The 19,254-nt window shown below is 43.1% G+C and overlaps 1 protein-coding gene across 2 annotated transcripts; it reads left to right on the top strand.

Annotated features, from left to right (window-relative positions):
• Window positions 1-1,409: 1,409 nt before the first annotated feature.
• Window positions 1,410-19,248, top strand: LOC109866264 (WD repeat-containing protein 26). Of its 2 annotated transcripts, none has more exons than XM_020454830.2 (14): window positions 1,410-2,148; window positions 3,952-4,051; window positions 4,603-4,659; window positions 7,914-8,050; window positions 8,572-8,669; window positions 12,265-12,421; window positions 13,003-13,141; window positions 13,420-13,560; window positions 13,921-14,040; window positions 14,448-14,593; window positions 14,879-14,957; window positions 15,106-15,235; window positions 15,766-15,960; window positions 16,048-19,248. In XM_020454830.2, exons 1-14 carry the CDS (start codon window positions 1,865-1,867, stop codon window positions 16,071-16,073), a joined length of 1,809 nt encoding a protein of 602 aa, XP_020310419.1. In that variant the 5' UTR covers window positions 1,410-1,864; the 3' UTR covers window positions 16,074-19,248. The 2 variants fall into 2 exon arrangements, with proteins under 2 accessions (XP_020310419.1, XP_020310417.1); XM_020454828.2 differs by having other exon boundaries at window positions 12,265-12,439.
• The last annotated feature ends 6 nt before the right edge of the window (window positions 19,249-19,254 follow it).

Here is a 19,254-nt window from a genome sequence, read left to right as displayed (position 1 = left end):
TTTATTAACTGAATTATACATTTGATTTTTTTTTTACATTGTTTGCAAACTGATATGTGACACGTATTAATGCCAACTAGGCAAGCCCACAAAAAATACATATTGAAATATACACTACTGCTAAAAATGGCCTGTAATCGAACCCACAAACTTGTCTAAAGAAGGCCAGTTGTATTGCTTCTTTAATCAGGACAACAGTTTTCAGCTGTGCTAACATAATTGCAAAAGGGTTTTTTAATTATCAATTAGCCTTTTAAAATGATATACTTGGATTATCTAACACAATGTGCCATTGGAACACAGGCGTGATGGTTGCTGATAATGGGCCTCTGTACGCCTATGTAGATATTCCATTAAAATCAGACGTTTCCATCTACAATAGTAATATACAACATTAACAATGTCTACACTGTATTTCTGATCAATTTTATGTTATTTTAATGGACATTTTTTTTTGCTTTTCATTAAAAAACAAGGACATTTCTAAGTGACGCCAAACTTTTGAACGGTAGTGTGTATATATATATATAAATTGCAAAAAAAATGTGGTGCTCAAAACAGCCCTGAATGATGGGTTGCCATTGTCTGTGTATTTCAACCTACTACCTACAGTATTTCTGCAATCCTCAGCACAGTGAAATGACAGTGAATTGCAGCATTATTTCTGGCCTCTGGGGGTCATTGTTGCACCATGTATGCAGTTTGCATCCCATTCTAAACGAACTGAAAATCTGGCAGACTGCATATTTTCTCCTTGAAGCCTCACAGGAAGGGACTTTGAGACAGTATGAGGATGTGACTATGACTATGTGACTGTTTTTCACTCCATTGTAAAGCTCTCAAACATTCAGTTCAGATTCAACTTTAAGAGGAAGACGTGTAACAGATCCACTGAGAAGACTAAAAACGGATGTATGTCGTATTACTTCGCAATGCTTTCAGAAAACTATAGTAATTGTTGGTTTTCAGAATATCACATATTTGCAATTGTTTTGGTTTTGGAAGCACTGCAACACACCGTGAGACTGTAGGACGTTACCAATAATTTATTGGTGGGATGGCGTGTCGTGTACCGTTAAACCAATAGCCTACGCCAGAAACATGAATTAATTTGATTATCTGTCTTAGTTGTTTAAATTCAGATTTTGTTTGAACGAGCCGTACACGGATCGATCATCCTGGCTGTTTCCTCAGAATATAAACCATAGTGACCCCTCTAATAAAAACACAAACAATGAGTTGAACATCACGAATTAATTATATGTATCTGAAGAAATTTCTGTATGCCATTTTCTCAAAATGTATTTATTGTTATCATAAAAACAATCAATATGCGAAATTGGTTCTCATGCGCCACCTATTGGTTATATAATTCTACCCGGAAGCAGGGTAATATATGCATTTCCGGTAATGTTAGCGTGTCTGGACCAATGATGTGTGTCTGGACTCCATTAGGGGGTTGCAGCTGTTTTGAGAGAAACAACAACAAAAACGGAGCGACTGAGGGGACTAGTTACCACAGAGTCAGTGCGTTCTCAGCCGGTTACGAGGGCTGAATCCTGGGAGCTAAGACCTCCTTTCCCACCCGGGGCTTCGCCGGCTTCTAATCACGGCCGCTCTCGGTGAGGAAACTCTGGCCTCCGCTTCCTTCTCCTCCGGCTCGGACACCGACGGAGCGTCGCCGCCCCCGCGGAAGAAACACCGAGCCTCGGCGGCGGAGGGAGCAGGAGAGCCCGGGGCTTCAACAGTTGCGACAGGCCTTTCTGGAGTTGTTTTGGGATTTACTGCTACTTCTCCGCATCACCAAGCCACCTCTGCTATTCACTTTAACATAACCCCTGTCAACAATCTTAGCGGCAATAACATGCAATCAAACGGGGAAGGACAAGGACAGGATTCGGAGCTTTCCTGCCTGAACAGCGCACAAAACGGGGAGTCATCCTCGGCTGTGGGAACGCACTCCAATGGGGTTCTAACCAGCACAAACAATGGGAATAGTGTTGGAGCCGGACTGGGGTCTGGGACCTGTGTCGCCTCCACATCCTCGGGGTCGGAGGTTGGCTCCATGAAAAAGAAGAAACGACTTTCGCAGTCTGAGGAAGATGTCATTCGATTAATAGGACAACATCTCGACGGGTTAGGGCTAAAGTAAGTTTACATGATGTGTCATTCGAACGAAAAGTTCCTGAAGTATACAAGCACATCAAATATTTGTACGTGTTTTGAGCGAAACTGCATGGGGGCAGTTTAACTGAATTCTGCGGTTGACGGACAAACATGGGGGAGGGGGTAGTTAGCTAGCAGGCTAACGTTAGTTGAAGGAGAAGGGGTCCATCTTGCACAATACAGAGTGGTAGCTAGATAGCGCAACTAAATGTTACCTAGCCTTCGTTATGGGGGTTATTATCACGTTTATACAGAATAAAACACAATTTGTTTGGCTACATTTACCTCGAACCAACTTTTTTCAGTGAGTAGCTAGGCTAGCTAGTTAGTTGAACTATGCGTGTTGTATTGACGTTATCTAGCGATATTTTTTTTACACGGATTGAAATCGCATTACATCACTTTGTAATCCAGCGAAACATCCATAATGACTTGTGTGGCTACAAATTACGTATAACCATAGGAGGTATTTAACCATAGCCTGTCACGAGGGCCGATTAAATTTGGCCTGTTTTATTTATACTGTGGCACCACGTAAAGTAGTTTTCTGCAACGAAATATCTGCATTTAGAGGATTGCGCAAAAGTGCGTAGGGAGAACAACAATAGAGCGGCGATTCGTTTTTCGTTGTATGTTATCCCTTATTTGTCCCTTTCGATGCTTTGGTTTTATTATTACATTGACATTTGGTGTTTACAAAGGGAACGTCGGTATAAGTTTAGCTTGATAAATTGTTGTATAGTAGAAAACCGGACGGGTCATTTTGTATCCACTCTGGTTCTTATGAGTGGCGGTCGTCTTCAACGACAACAACCATTATCTATCTACAGCCCCCTTATCATACCACTGCACTGTTGCGTTTCTTTCGGTGTACTTATGTGATCAGACGTTGTCATATTTATTTGTCTACAAATAGTCTATCACTCATGTCAACAATGTCAGTAGTGCAAATAAGGACATCGCACTTTTAGTCAGTGATATTTACCTCGTTTTATCATTATTGGTGGCTGGTGAAGTAGTCAGAACGGCTTCCTTACTGGGGTATGGTTTCATGGCGGCACTTGAATTCGCGTCTAACCAGCAGTTTTAGATTAGAAACGTTGGTTGAATCTAATAATAGATGGCGCAAGCTGAACCCATCAGGACTCGGCAGGAAAACGATATTTTGAGCCCTCCATGGCTAAATCGGCCCCTGTCACCATAATGAACTCTTAATGCAGTGTTCGATAGACCCAGGCTGCTACTGCTCGCCGCTGAATGTGTGGTAGTGGGACTGACATTACACGGTGTCTTTATATGGGAAATATGTCGACCCAACGTTTCAAATGTGGAACGGCAAGTGAGAACCATGTCGGACACAGCAGGGTGAAGCTGAAAACACTCTGCTGCGCCACTCTTCTTTGATACCTGAGGATGATGTCATCATGCCTTGGCGTCAGTACACCCCCTCCCTCCACTCCATTTTAGCACAGACACCTTTTCAGCACACTTATAGCACTCACAGTTGTCTGGTCTAGAATGATAACAAATGCCACTTCTCTTATTGGTGGATATGGTTTTAGATGTTTTTTTTCTTCTCCCTCATTCTTTCCTTTGTCTGTCTGGTATAACATATCAGGTCCATTGTCTGTCTTGTTTGCTTAATGTTGGCCAACGATCAATGGGATTTTGGGCTGACATTTAAGTTCCTTTACATTCTGTCTGTTCTTGTCCGTCTTGTTGTTCTAATGTTCATTTAACTTTGCAGGAAACAGAGGTAATGTTTCCCCCCTCTCTTCTCCGCAGTCAAACAGTGGACCTGCTGATGCAGGAGTCGGGCTGCAGACTGGAACATACCTCAGCCACGAAGTTCCGCAACCACGTCATGGAGGGGGAGTGGGACAAGGTGGGTCCCTGGTTACTATAGTTACACCTGCACCTATAATGCTACGCTTAAGTTTAGAGACAGTACCGATAACATGGTTCTGTTACTAAGTGTAAGTATCTTATCACATGTACAACACCAATGTTAGTCTACATATGGAGTAGATGAACAGTGCTATTAATAAACATAGGTGCCAATCAATAAAAGATTGGAACTCTGAAACAAACCTATATGTACGTTCCTAGTAAGGGGTCTTTAGGAATGTGTTATTTGATTATAAAACTAGCTCCTTTGGCTGAACTTTCTCCTACATTGACACAAAATGCTCTCATTCCAAGAGCCTTCTGTTTGTAAAAATGTACATCATATTACATTTTTTATCCCATAAATGTACAGATATAAAATGGCTCCACACTCTGTGAAAATGACAGTTTTTGACTTCCTACACTGAGAAAGTGTTGTTACTGGTGGTGCCTTGTAGTGGTAAACTGTTTTGATTTGCTGTTTTTGTGGAGAGGAAGTGCTGAGCCAACTATTTGTCTCCCCCTGCCCCTCTCTTTGTTTTGGTCCAGGCTGAGAATGATCTCAACGAGCTGAGAGCACTGATGCATTCTCCGAACGCTATTGTGGTAAGCCCAAACCTGACCTCATAGACATTCAGCCATGCAGTGAAAGGGTATACACAGGTTCTAGAACGGTTCTGTCCCAAACCTGACTGTTCTAGATTAGAAAGTCGGTGGCGGGTAGCCTAGCGGTTAAGAGCGTTAGGCTAGTAACTGCAAAAGGTCGCTGGTTAGAATCCTCAAGCCAACTAGGTGCCCGTATGCCCTTGAGCAAGCCACTTAACAATAATTGCTCCTGTATGTTGCTCTAGGTAGGAACGTCTGCTAAATAATTTAAATATATAGTCCCCCCCTTTGTGAGGCATATCCTTTCTGGCTGTGGAATTTCTAGTGTTTCCTGGAATGCCTTGGAGGGACTGACTGGAATGTTTATAACAGATATCCTCATACATGGGGGTATAATATCCTGCATTTAGTAATTTGCTTGTCAGATGGTAAGTGTAGGGAATGTTTGGCAATTACATTTTGCCACCACTAGTATTATTTGACAAGAACAACAAATATCCATGCATATTCTGATGGAGCCCTGAAATGGAGTTCATATACAGGACCAGTCAAAAGTTTGGACACCTACTCATTCAAGCGTTTTTCTTTATTTATACCATCTTCTACGTTGTAGAATATTAGTGAAGACATCAACTATGAAGTAACACACATGGAATCATGTAGTAACCCAAAAAGTGTTAAACAAATCAAAATGTATTTTATATTTGAGATTTTTCAAAGTAGCCACCTTGGTGACAGCTTTGCACTCTTGGCATTCTGTTAACCAGCTTCATGAGGTAGTCCCCTAGAATTCATTTGAGTTAACAGGTGTGCCTTGTTTAAGTGAATTTGTGGAATTTCTTTCCTTAATGCGTATGAGCCAATCAGTTGTGTTGTGACAGTGTAGGGGTGGTATACAGAAGATAGCCCTATTTGGTAAAAGACCAATCCATGTTATGGCAAGAACAGCTCAAATTAGCAAAGAGAAACGACAGGCCATCATTACTTTAGGACATGAAGGTCAGTCAATGCGGAACATTTCAAGACCTTTGAAAGTTTCTTCAAGTGCAATCGCAAAAACCATCAAGCACTGTGATTAAACTGACTCATGAGGACCGCCACAGGAAAGGAAGCCCCAGAGTTACCTCTGCTGCAGAGGATGAGTTCATTAGAGTTGACCGTACCTCAGATTACAGCCCAAAGAAATGCTTCACAGAGTTCAAGTAACAAACACATCTCAATATCAACTGTCCAGAGGAGACTGCATGAATCAAGCCTTCGTGGTCTAATTGCTGCAAAGAAACCACTACTAAAGGACACCAATAAGAAGTCTTCACTCACAGGTTTTATACCCTTGGGTCCGAAGTGGGCGTAACCGCCTTTAGGGCAATTCTCCGGGCGTACCAAGTTAATGAGGCATGGTCTAGATTTTATTCAAATCCAATTTTAGACAACTAACTAAACATTTCATCTTCCCCAAAACATTCTCTTCGATTTGGATATTTTCCATACAACTTACAATGTATAAACATATAGTAGAAAAACCCTTCACATTACAACGTTTTCGTAATAACGTCATCTATTAACCTTTTAATAACAAAACAAAAATGACATACATTTTCATATTCCATCTATTGTCATGACTACCCTTTATTTCATGTTTAATGTTCTGAGGCTGTTTCTCCAGAGTAACAGGATGAAGGAATTTGTCTGTGGCCCGAGATTTACCAGGGGTGTGAGGGGTCATAAAACCCCCACATCTTCAGACCCCTAGATCTCTCCTCCTCTGTTGGGGTTGAGAGATAATCTGTAGGGTTGTGGTCTCCTGTAACCTGACCTGATCAGGACAGTCATGACACAGCCATGGACAAACGTCAGTAGAATGGCCTTACTGAAGAGCTCAGTGAATTGTAGTGTGGCACTGGCATAGGATGCCACCTTTCCATCAAGTCAGTTTGTCAAATTTCTGCCCTGCTAAAGCTGCCCCGGTCAACTGTAAGTGCTGTTATTTTGCAGTGACAATGTCTATGAGCAACAACAGCTCATCCACGAAGGGGTAGGCCACACTCAAAGAACTCGACGGCTGAAGCGCGTAGCGAGTAAAAATCGTCTCTCCTCGGTTGCAACACACACTACAGAGTTCCAGACTGCCTCTGGAAGCAACCTCAACTGTTTGTCGGGAGCTTCAGGATATGGGTTACCATGGCTGAGCAGCCTCGCACAATGCCTAAGACCACCATGCACAATGCCAAGCGTTGGCTGGACTGGTGTAAAGCTTGCCGCCATTGGACCCTGGAGCAGTGGAAACGCGTTCTCTGGAGTGATGAACGCTACCAGCTCCAATGCCTAGTGCCAACTGTAAAGTTTGGTGAATGAGGAATAATAACCCTGGGGCTGTTTTTCATGGTTCGGATAGACCCCTTAGTTTCAGTGAAGGGAAAACTTAATGTTACAGCATGCAATGACATTCTAAATGATTATGCCTTTCCTGTTTCTGCATGACAATAACCCTGTGCACTGAGCGAGGTCCATACAGAAATGGTTTGCCGTGATTGGTGTGGAATAACTAGACTGGCCTGCACAGAGCCCTGCCCTCAACCCTGTCGAACACCTTCGGGATGAATTAGAACGCTGACTGTGAGCCAGGCCTAATCACCCAACACAAACTCCATGCTAATGTCCATGATTTTGGAATGAGATGTTTGACGAGCATGTGTCCATATACTTTTGGTCATGTAGTGTATGTCAACCTGGAATGGCTGCTCTTATGATTATGGTTGGCACTTGACGATGGTAATTTACATACCAGAGTCATAGATATAATTTGAAAACATATGTGTCTGTTTTACGGTGCGTTACCTCATTTCTTGGACTGATAGACACCGCAGGCCCAGACAGACTCCCTTTTATTAATACCAGAAGTATCACAACTGACCAAAATACCCAGACTGGTTAACACTCTTGTTTGTTGTTACAAGTATTAACTTGAACAAGGAAGTGGCCAGTTACAACTGGCACAGTGAGGTCTCTGGGGTTAAGCCAACGCCCACCATGTGCCCCCAAGTCCAACCATAGGCGCCTGTTTAATCTCACCATGGCAATGCTGCCTGTCACACAAACGATGTTGGTATGAGTGCCTGCCTCCTTTGGAGCACAGGATTAGTCGTCGGGGGGAGTTGTTTTGAATCTATCAACACCCCTCCTCCCACTCATTTTCTCGACCTTTCTCTTCTCCGTCTATCTCTACCCCTTTCTTTCCCTCCCTCTCTCTATAGCGTATGAAGTTCCTGCTCCTGCAGCAGAAGTATCTGGAGTACCTGGAGGACGGGAAGGTTCTCGAGGCGTTGCAGGTGCTCAGGGGAGAGCTCACACCGCTCAAGTATAACACAGACCGCATCCATGTTCTCAGCGGGTACGTCATCACATAACAGTGCCCCCCCCCACACACACACACACACATGCGCAGTCAGTATGCCGTTGTAGTCCCTTCTGATCACATCAATCAACTATCGCAAACAGGATTCACATACTCAGTTCATCTATCACTTGATTGACTTGTGTTGACTACTTGACTTATGTTAATCATCAACTTTTACACTGTCAAGTACAAAGTGGACAGCATCCAAATAATCAGCATGAAAATAAAACAATAATGCCAACTGCTGCATACAGATACTCAGTAGGTATATCAGTCTGTCCATTAGGCAGTTATTGAAGACATGGATTATAAGGACAAACTAACAACCAACTTTGCATCAGTGGTTGATCATTTGTCACATTGTCCTAGTTCAATCTGTGTCTTTGGAGTAATAACCAGGTTATACAGTGTTACTACAGTAAATACAGGTTAGTGATATTGTTATTACGGGTTATGCATAACAGTGATGTATCCAGAGGTGTGTGTTGTAGTCTGATTCACATTGTGTTGTGTAGGTATCTGATGTGTAGCCATGCAGAGGACCTGCGCGCCAAGACTGAGTGGGAGGGCAAAGGCACAAATTCCCGCTGCCGACTACTGGACAAGCTACAGAGTGAGAACACTGTCATTTTAATTACTTTATTTGAATCCACAAATCACATTACATAGTAAAATATTTGAATCCACAAATCACATTACGTAATAAAATATTCAAATATTTCAAAGGTCGTTAATGCAAAGACGTGTAAGGAAACAAAAAGCACCTTTTCCTCCACACAGTTAGGCTGCCCATAACAGCTGGAACAGAGCAGACTACCTAGCCAGTTGTTTTGCTCTACTCTTAAGTAGGCCTGTAATCTGAAGGCCATGTACCATAAGCCTACGTACAGAACCAGTCAAAAGTTTGGACACCTACTCATTCAAGGGTTTTTCTTTATTTTTACTATTTTCTACATTGTAGAGCAATACAGTTGTACAACTGAATGCCTTCAACTGAAATGTGTCTTCCGCATTTAACCCAACCCCTCTGCCTTAATTGATATCCGCGTCTTCGGCGCCCTGGGAACAGTGGGTTAACTGCCTTGCTCAGGGGCAGAACGACAGTTGTTTTTTTTAACCAAAACTATGAAATTACATGCATGGAATCATGTAGTAACCAAAAAAGTAACCAAAACATATATTTTAGATTCTTCAAAGTAGACACCCTTTTCTTTTGATGACAGCTTTGCACACTCTTGGCAGTCTCTCAACCAGCTTTACCTGGAATGCTTTTCTAACAGTCTTGAAGGAGTTCCCAAATATTCTGAGCACTTTTTGGCTGCTTTTCCTTTACTCCCATCTCATCCCAAACCATCTCAATTGGGTTGAGGTTGGGGGATTGTGGAGGCCAGGTCATCTGATGCAGCAATCATCACTCTCCTTCTTGGTCAAATAGCCCTAACACAGCCTGGAGGTATGTTGGGTTATTGTCCTGATGAAAAGCAAATGATACACCATCCCATCTGGTTTGAGCTTAGTTGGACTATTGCTGCAGAATGCTGTGGTAGCCATGCTGGTTAAGTGTGCCTTGAATTCTAAATAAATCAGATGGTGTCACCAGCAAGGCACCATCACACCACCTCCTCCATGCTTCACGGTGGGAACCACACATGCGGAGATCATCCATTCACCTACTCTGGTTCTCAAAAAGACATGGCAGTTGGACTCAGACCAAAGGACAGATTTCCACTGGTCTAATGTCCACTGCTCGTGTTTCTTGGCCCAAACAAGTATCTTCATATTATTGGTGTCCTTTTAGTAGTGTTTTCTTTGCATCAATTCGACGCTGAGGGCCTGATTCATGCAGTCTCCTCTGAACAGTTGATGCTGAGATGCGTCTGTGACTTGAACTCGGAAGCATTTATTTGGGCTGTTAACTCGAATGAACTTATCCTCTGCAGCAGAGGTAACTCTGCATCTTCCTTTCCTGTGGCGGTTCTCATGACAGCCAGTTTCAGCTTGATGGTTTTTGCGACTACACTTGAAGAAACTTTCAAAGTTCTTGAAATTTTCCACATTGACTGACCTTCATGTCCTAAAGTAATGATGCATTGTTATTTCTCTTTGCTTATTTGAGCTGTTCTTGCCATAATATGGACTTGGTCTTTTACCAAATAGGGCTACCTTCTGTCTACCACCCCTACTATGTCACAACACAACCGATTGGCTCAAATGCGTTAAGAAGGAAAGAAATTCCACAAATGAACTTTTTAAATTTATTTTATTTATTTCACCTTTATTTAACCAGGTAGGCAAGTTGAGAACAAGTTCTCGTTTACAATTGCGACCTGGCCAAGATAAAGCAAAGCAGTTCGACACATACAACGACACAGAGTTACACCTGGAGTAAAACACACAGTCAATAATACAGTATAAATAAGTCTATATAACAAGGCACAACTGTTAATGGAAATGCATTCCAGATGACTACCTCATGAAGCTGGTTGAGAGAATGCCAAGTGTGCAAAGCTGTCAAGGCAAAGGGAGGCTACTTAAAATATATTTTGATTTGTTTAACACTTTTTGCTTACTACATGATTCTATATGTGTTATTTCATAGTTTTGATGTCTTCACTATTGTTCTACAATGTAGAAAATAGTAAAAATATAGAAATACCCTTGAATGAGTAGGTGTCCAAACTTTTGACATGTATTGTATGTGGCCCAAACTGCCAAATATAATCGCCACCAACTTGCATTTGTATCGCAGGCTTTCCAAGCGTGACATTAGGGGCTGGTATTGAAGGAACTTTTCACAAAAGGCCTGCTCCATGTAACAATGGAATGAGCAGCCCACTTCCAAAATCAGCACATCCTTCTGGTCTCCTCCCACAACAACAATATCTGACTTATTCGGCATACAAGAAAACACATTTTCATCAAACCAGGCTCTTCAGACAAGAGCACGGTTTGAACAGTGCCTTGAGAAAATATTCACACTTTGATTTACAAGGTGGGATTCAAATGTATATTTTTTTTTGTCAACTATCTACACAAAATAATCAGTGAAAGCGGAAGAAATTCTAACATTTGTTAATAAAAATGTAAAATATTGAAAAAGAGAACACATCTTGGTTTTCAACCCCCTGAGTCAATACATGTTACAATCACCTTGGCACCAATTCTTTCTGGGTAAGTCTCTCTAAGAATTTTCCCATCCTGGATTGTGTAAAAGTTGCCCATTTTTAATGATCTGTCAAATTGGTTGTTGAACATTGCTAGTCAACCATTTTCAAGTTTTGCCATAGAAATTCAAGTAGATTGAAGTCAAATTTGTAACTTGCCCACTTTGGAACATTCACTGGCTTCTTGGTAAGCAAGTCCAGTGTAGTTTTGGCCTTGTGTTTTAGGTTTTTGGTCTGCTGAAAGGTGAATTCATCTCCCAGTGTCTGGTGGAAAGCAGACTGAAGCAGGTTTTCCTCTATGCTGTTTTATTCTGTTATCCTGAAACTCTCCAGTCCTTAACAATTAACGTGTTTTATTGGATTTGCCCCAAACATAACACTTTGTATTCAGGACAAAAGTGAATTGCTGTGCCGCATTTGTTGCAGCTTTACTTTAAATCAAATCAAATCAAATTTATTTATATAGCCCTTCGTACATCAGCTGATATCTCAAAGTGCTGTACAGAAACCCAGCCTAAAACCCCAAACAGCAAGCAATGCAGGTGTAGAAGCACTTTAGTGCCTTGTTGCAAACAATGTATGTTTTGGAATATTTGTATTCAGTATAGGCTTAGTTTTTTTCACTCTGTCAATTAGGTTAGTATTGTGGCGTAACTAGAATGTTGTTGATCCTTCAGTTTTCTTCAAGCATATACATTAAACTCTTAACTGTTTCAAAGTCACCATTGGCTTCATGGCAAAATCCCTGAGCGCTTTCTGAAGTATGCCTGTGTCTTTGTAGTGACTAGGTGTATTGATACACCATCTAAAGTGTAATTAATAACTTTACCATGCTCAAAGGGATATTCAATGTCTGCTATGTGTGGGTTACAGAGATTGAGGTAGTCATTCAAAAATCATGTTAAACACATTGCACACAGAGTGGCTATCTTATATATACACACACACACACTCTCACATGGCTTCGCAGGGGTCTAGGGATGTACTTCAGACTGGACTATAGTTTAACTCCTGCCTCTGGTCCTTTTCTCCAACCCTCTCCAGCATACTTGCCCCCGTCGGTGATGCTGCCGCCACGCCGGCTGCAGACCCTGCTGAGACAGGCTGTGGAGCTGCAGAGGGACCGCTGCCTCTACCATAATACCAAACTGGACAGCAGCTTGGACTCTGTCACCTTGCTCCTGGACCACGTCTGCAGCCGGTCAGCAACGCACTCAGGGTGACAGTTTCTGCCAAACACAGATGAAATGTGCAAAAAAAACTTAACCTGACAACCCTTTTCTTTCTGCGGTTTTTACAGTACACATCGGTAAAGATGGTGGCAATAATCTATGCAAATATAAAGAAAAGCATGTGTTTTAATATAGGGTCTTTGTGTATTATAGAGTTTTCCTGACCCCTTGACCTGACTTGAACTCAGGGCCCACATGGTCAGGAAAAGCTCAGAACCTATGTATAACCATTGCATGTAATGCAATAACGAGCTGCAATTTTCTGAACTCGTTTTGTATGCCAGTGTCCTGTGTGTTTGGAATGGTATGTTTTTTTTCTGTCACTTTTGCGCACTACAGGAGTTTAGTGGACATAAAATATCACCCTCAATCGTTTATGAACTCCCTCTCACCCGTAGCGCCTCTATCCTCCACTGTCCTCTTCATTCTATACCTTTGTTTCTCCACTATCCTCTTGTATTTTCTTCTCATCCTCCCCATTTTCTCTCGCCTTTTTATTTAAACCTTGGACCTTGGATGACCTCTCTCTCCTGGTTGACCATACCCACAGGAAGCAGTTTCCGTGCTACACACAGCAGATCCTCACAGAGCATTGTAATGAGGTGTGGTTCTGTAAATTCTCCAACGACGGCACGAAGCTGGCCACCGGCTCCAAAGACACTACCGTCATCATCTGGCAGGTGGACCCTGTGAGTACCACGCTGAGCCCATTTCCCCCACACCACCTGCTGTGTACATTCCCACTATATGCCATATAGGATGAGTCATCTCCTGCATTAATGGCAAAGATGGCCACTGCAGGTGTAGGCAACTAGATTCAGCCACAGGATGATTTTTGTTGGAGTGAACATAATTATAATTTGCACACTGCAAATTGACTGCAACTAAGCCTCTTGCAGACCCCTGATCCACTGTCTTCCCATTCGTGCTTTACGCTAACCCAGAGCCTGGTCTGTGTGGTGTCTAGGAGAGCCACCAGTTGAAGCTGCTGCGGACCCTGGAGGGCCATGCCTACGGTGTGTCCTACCTAGCCTGGAGCCCTGATGACACCTACCTGATCGCCTGCGGGCCTGATGACTGCTCTGAACTCTGGCTCTGGAATGTCCCGGTATGGCAATCCCCACACTTATACACACATACATACACACTGGGACATCCCTATATGGACAATCCCTGCGTGCCCACACACACTGGAACAGCCAGGTATTGCAACCCACACACACACCGCCCGGCAACGCTGTCTGTTATTGCTGGTATGAAATTGGTGCAGGCATACACTGCAACCGTCCAGGACGAGGATTGATTGGAGTTGATTAGATGAATAGAAACGTCAATTCATGTAACTTATTGGCCAGATGGTTCCTGATTTTATTGGGACTGATAAAAACAGCCGTGCAGTGGACCTCCAGGCTGGGAACTCTTCAGTGTCTGTGTACTGACTGAGTGGTTTTTGTCCCCTGCTGGGCAGACGGGAGAGTTGCGGACCAAGATGAGCCAGTCCCACGAGGACAGTCTGACCAGTGTGGCTTGGAACCCTGATGGGAAACGGTTCGTCACCGGGGGACAGAGGGGACAGTTCTACCAGTGTGTAAGTATTGGTGTGTGTGTGTGTGAGATCTATCCACCAGATATACCAGTTGGTTCTTCCAGTTTGTCCTGCCAGCGTGTGAGTAGTGGGGAGAGTACAGGGTGATCTGTGAGGAGGATACAGGACAGTGGGGAGGGACTAATACAGCATTGAATATGGACAGGCTACTTTTAGATTTGCATCTTGACACCTTTATTGATTAGCTGACTAGACAGGAACCTGCTGACCTCCAAAAAGATTGTCAGGATCTAATGTGTCTGTTTCTATTTGTGCAATTTCCGAAATGTGTGTCTGATTTTCTAGGGGCATGGGCGATACCGTTATGGACTGGCCTGTGTGTGATTTGATTGATTCCCAGAATCTGGACTATATCCATTTGGACCTATGTATTGATTGTGTTATGGTAGGACCTGGATGGTAACCTGTTGGACTCATGGGAGGGCGTACGTGTGCAGTGCCTCTGGTGTGTGGGGGACGGCAGGACAGTGCTAGCGTCTGACACACACCAGCGGATCCGGGGTTACAACTTTGAGGACCTAACGGACAGAAACATGTGAGGGCTGTATTAATGAGTAGATAACTGAAAATATGTAAAGGGCACGTTGACAGACGTATTAATAATAAATGCATGATTTATATATTAACAAATGATACATGAGTTACTCAGTGTTTCCTGCTGTTTATTGTTTTATAATTAGATTTATTAATACAAATTAAGCAATACTGGAGCACTTAATGCGCTCTGAATTACTCCTCTTACATATAGAATTGTCTATGCAGATATTGAACAGAACACAGACTAGTAATTGATCATCTTTGTTGTGAATTTCTCTTACAGAGTTCAGGAGGACCATCCTATCATGTCTTTCACTGTTTCCAAGAACGGAAGATTAGCTTTGCTAAATGTAGCAACTCAGGTGAGTGGGGATATGGTGCCATACTTTAACACTGAAGTGTGTGTGTGGAGGCATTGGACTAGTGTCTGGGTGGGAGATTAAGGAGTTTGTGGCAATGCTAATGGTTGTCTTTAGTGTCTAACTGCTCCCATTACTCCCCACCCTACAGGGAGTGCATCTTTGGGATCTGCAGGACCGGGTGTTGGTTCGGAAGTACCAGGGTGTGACCCAGGGCTTCTACACCATCCACTCCTGCTTCGGAGGACATAATGAAGACTTCATCGCCAGCGGCAGCGAAGGTACACCCACAGACCCAACAGCAACCATTTTAGGCATCAACTACTCCTTATGCTCAGGATTGGGGAAATGACTGATATTGAGCCCTAGAACAAACATGTTCACCTCTGTGTCCCTCACTATGGTTTCATTCCAATTATCTCTCAAACATAAACACATGCAGAGACTTTGCCTTGCAGCATATAATAGGGAGGTTTTATTTTTTATTTTTATTTTTTTACCTTTATTTAACCAGGCAAGTCAGTTAAGAACACATTCTTATTTTCAATGACGGCCTGGGAACAGTGGGTTAACTGCCTGTTCAGGGGCAGAACGACAGATTTGTACCTTGTCAGCTCAGGGGTTTGAACTCACAACCTTCCAGTTACTAGTCCAACGCTCTAACCACTAGGCTACCCTGCCGCCCCGGGGTAGGTTGACCTTGCCACTTTTTTAAAATGTTAATACCCTTGTTCTTCCTCTCCTCTCTTACGTCCTCCACCTTTCCTCTCCCTCTCTTACCCTTCCTCCCCTCCTCACTTTACTCCCTCAGACCATAAGGTGTATATCTGGCACCGCCGCAGTGAGCTGCCCATCGCTGAGCTGACAGGGCACACTCGCACAGTCAACTGCGTTAGCTGGAACCCCATCATCCCAGGCCTCATGGCCTCCGCCTCGGACGACGGCACTGTGCGTGTCTGGGGCCCCGCACCCTTCCTCGACACACAGGAGGTGGATGGGCTCAACGGTAACTACCACTAGCATTTTGTTAGCACAGTGGCTGTAAAACAGCGAAAGGTGTTACAAGTTATTCATGTCACTCATCTTTCCCCAGAGAACTGCAGCAACATGGACAGTTGATGGTGACTTTGGAATGGAATACTTTTTTTCTCTTTTACCAACCGACAACAAATAAACATCAAAACGAATCCTAGACCTAACAAAACAGAAATAAAAGTAAATCAGTTGCGTCTCATGACCTGGCAAAACTGTGGAGGTGAGGATGAACACACTCTTAGAAAACCAGGTCTTCATCCAGAACCAGTGACCCGGAAACTCCGATCCACTGGTACTCCCTGTGGCTTCCGCCTCTCCCAAACAAGGCCACAGCCAAACCAGGGGCTCTCCCCTGAATCTTCCCCTGGAAGCCCACCTCCTGCCTGGCTCACAGGCACGGTGTCCCGCACCTGATCTCTCCAGACAGCCATTACAGACCAGCCGCACTAATTGGACCGCGTCTGTCGCTCTATCATGTGTCTGCGGGAAGGGGGGGGGGGGGGGGGGGGATATTGCAACTCTTCCTTCTGACTAGCTCTTTTCTTTGCACTTGAGTTGTTGGATGAAGGCTGAAAATATGCACAAACCCAACCAACCGGCAAAGTAAAACGCTCTGCTTATTTTGATTTTCTTTTTTTAACGATAGTAAGCATTTAACAGGTGAATCCTAGGTTTGAACTAGGAGTAGTGGCTGTAGAGTGCTTCAGTGTGAACAATACGCTCTCAATTAGGAAAAGCTATTTTTATCCCTTGTTTAAAGTCTAACACGAACAAACTCGCTACAAAGTCTCACCCTCTGACTCCCCCATCTCCCCCCTCCCACTTCGGCTGTTAACAGCACAGCACATAGTTCCACAAGATCTACCTGTGGGGAGGGGGGGAAAGGTGAACTGTCAAAGGTGGGGGGTCAGTGGTAGCTGGTCTCATGTGAAGCAACCCTTGTGTTGAGTATCTCTCTAAGAAGGACATACTGTTGGCTGTAGAGATCTGTACATGCAACTTTTGCGGTACACTGAGGACTGCATCTGTCCTTCCTCTTTGTGTGTGTGCCCTTCTGTGTCAATGTGTGTCTGGGTGCGCTTCCGTGTGGTTTGTTTGTTTGAGTGAATGCAGGTGCATGCAGACCTGTGCTTTTAGTCACACCAGCAGAAGATCATGCTCCCCCCCCGTGAAATTTTAAAGAGGCTTTTAAACCCATTCAGAATTAATCCAAAGCCCCATAGCGACATCTATCTGTGGAACAAAGAATACTTTAGAGCCATTTTCGAAAATTCTTTTTTTTCTCTTTTTTTAGCTGGGGCTTTTCTTTTTTACATTTGACTTTGCTTTTTATGTTTCTCCTTACCACCACCTACCATTGGAAAGGCACTGAGGTATCAGAATTCAATCTGTTTTGTGGAGGGGGAAGAAAGTGAATGACATGCATTTCAACGAGCTGTAAACTGTGTTGTAAGAAAAGGGTAATTTCATATGAGGAGGAATTAACGATTGTAGTGTTGGAGACAGAGGTTTAATGTTCCATGTGTAGAATGACATTTTTTTAGAGCGTTCTACCCCCTAACACAAACACTCCACAAACCCACATGTATACCCAAAACACAACGCTGCGCTTTGAGGTCTACCCCAAGTCACACCTACAAACACTCAATTTTAATATGATCACCTGCCACAATTCCATGAACCCTACACAGTAGTACAGCATTATTGAAGTTAAAGTTACAGAACCAAACAACCTCCCACATTCAAACGCACACCGGCATATAGCTGCGCTCTTACGTACGTACAGCCCATACGGAGCGAGACCGACTTCTGCACAACACCCCTTTCCTTCTCTCCAGACCTCCTTATCAGTGGTGAAAGCACCATACAGAGCTTTCTTCCTCCAGATTCGGGGTATGTAATGACTATTTTCTGTGAACTGATATTACATGTTTAAAAAGAACTGAATATTTTGTTACTTTCATTTTTTGGTCTTATTTCATTTTTTTGGTTGACCCCTCCCTGTATTATCATATTAAAATATAACCAGACAACTGGTGTCCTCTTTTTTAAAATTGAAATCCCGCTTATAATTCATTTTGCCTTTTGTCTTTTGGGTAAAATGTTTACCTTATCCACCACTTCTTACATGTAATCAGTGAATATGCGCACGAACACTCATGCCAATATAATATGAGTGTGGTGGGTTATGCTTTGGGAGTGTTTTACCTTTATAAGAGTTTAAACTGTCTACCCCTCGCCTTTAAAAAAGAGACTCTGTACGGTGATTCAATACTTGCATGTCTGTGGAATAAGACCAGGGGGGGATCTATTTTTGTGCAACTGTTGGTTGCGGTTGCCATTTCTGCCCTTACCAAAACGCTTGAGACCCAAAAGTGGCGGTGTGTGTGTGTGTGTGTGTGTGTAATTTCATGGTCTAAGGTTAGTCTGGAATGGTGTTTCTCACATTCTTGACCCTTCCATCTCCTGGACCACTGAATGGACTTGAACTCTCCATCCACACCTTATGTCATGTCTGAAAAATTGAGGCAAATCAAAAGTGAAGAACCCAAAAGCTTTCACAAAGTTATAATTCACCTGCTGGTGACATTCTATGTCTGTATGCAACTTGGTGTCTACTCTGTTCTTTTGAGTTCCTAGGAATTGTAATGATTTGATGATGCTAATAACTATTTCTCTCTCTGGAGGTGGTAGGGCTTTTTGGGGGAGTAAGGGTTTTTGGTAGCAGATTAAAATAGTTATTGTGGGATGGGGACCTGTTTGCGTTTTTTAATGTGTTATTACAAAAGTGATTGTACTGTTTTGTATTGTTGTGTAGGAGAAGTGTTATGTATGCATATTTTCAATAAACATTCAGGGTTTTGAAAAAGAGCTGTGGCCCGGAATATCAAGGGGCTGGAACATAGTCACTCCCTAAGCACAGATACAGGATCAGTTTACCCTAGCCAATCCTATCCACAGTCCCTTATAATCATGAGGGGGTACAGAGCTAAACTGACCTTCGATCAGTGTGAAGGGACAACACGTCTCATCAGACTTTAGAGGAAAGCTTGCGTTCCCAGACTGAAAAGAGCTCTCCATTTTCCTGTGTTTAACTTTGTATTGTTGATTGAGTCACTTGAAAATTTGATGACATTTGGTGTAATTCAGAGAAGCCACATGGCAGGAAAGAGGCAAAATGTGCATCAGAGGGGATCAAATGCCAAATGTAGGGGTAAACAAGATCTGTTGCCAATAAAATGTGACTATTTTGACTAAACCATCT

This window comes from Oncorhynchus kisutch, linkage group LG21 (assembly GCF_002021735.2).
Source record: "Oncorhynchus kisutch isolate 150728-3 linkage group LG21, Okis_V2, whole genome shotgun sequence".
In the NCBI taxonomy this organism is placed as follows: Eukaryota; Metazoa; Chordata; class Actinopteri; order Salmoniformes; family Salmonidae; genus Oncorhynchus; species Oncorhynchus kisutch.
This window is presented reverse-complemented; position numbering and strand designations above follow the sequence as displayed.

Bases quoted from the DNA above. Each gene is read 5' to 3' on its own strand.
- LOC109866264 (XM_020454828.2), top strand. From the start codon at position 1,865: ATGCAATCAAACGGGGAAGGACAAGGACAGGATTCGGAGCTTTCCTGC. The intron at 14,594-14,878 runs GTGAGGGCTGTA...TTTCTCTTACAG, and splicing joins GACCTAACGGACAGAAACAT to AGTTCAGGAGGACCATCCTA. The intron at 14,958-15,105 runs GTGAGTGGGGAT...CCCACCCTACAG, and splicing joins TGCTAAATGTAGCAACTCAG to GGAGTGCATCTTTGGGATCT.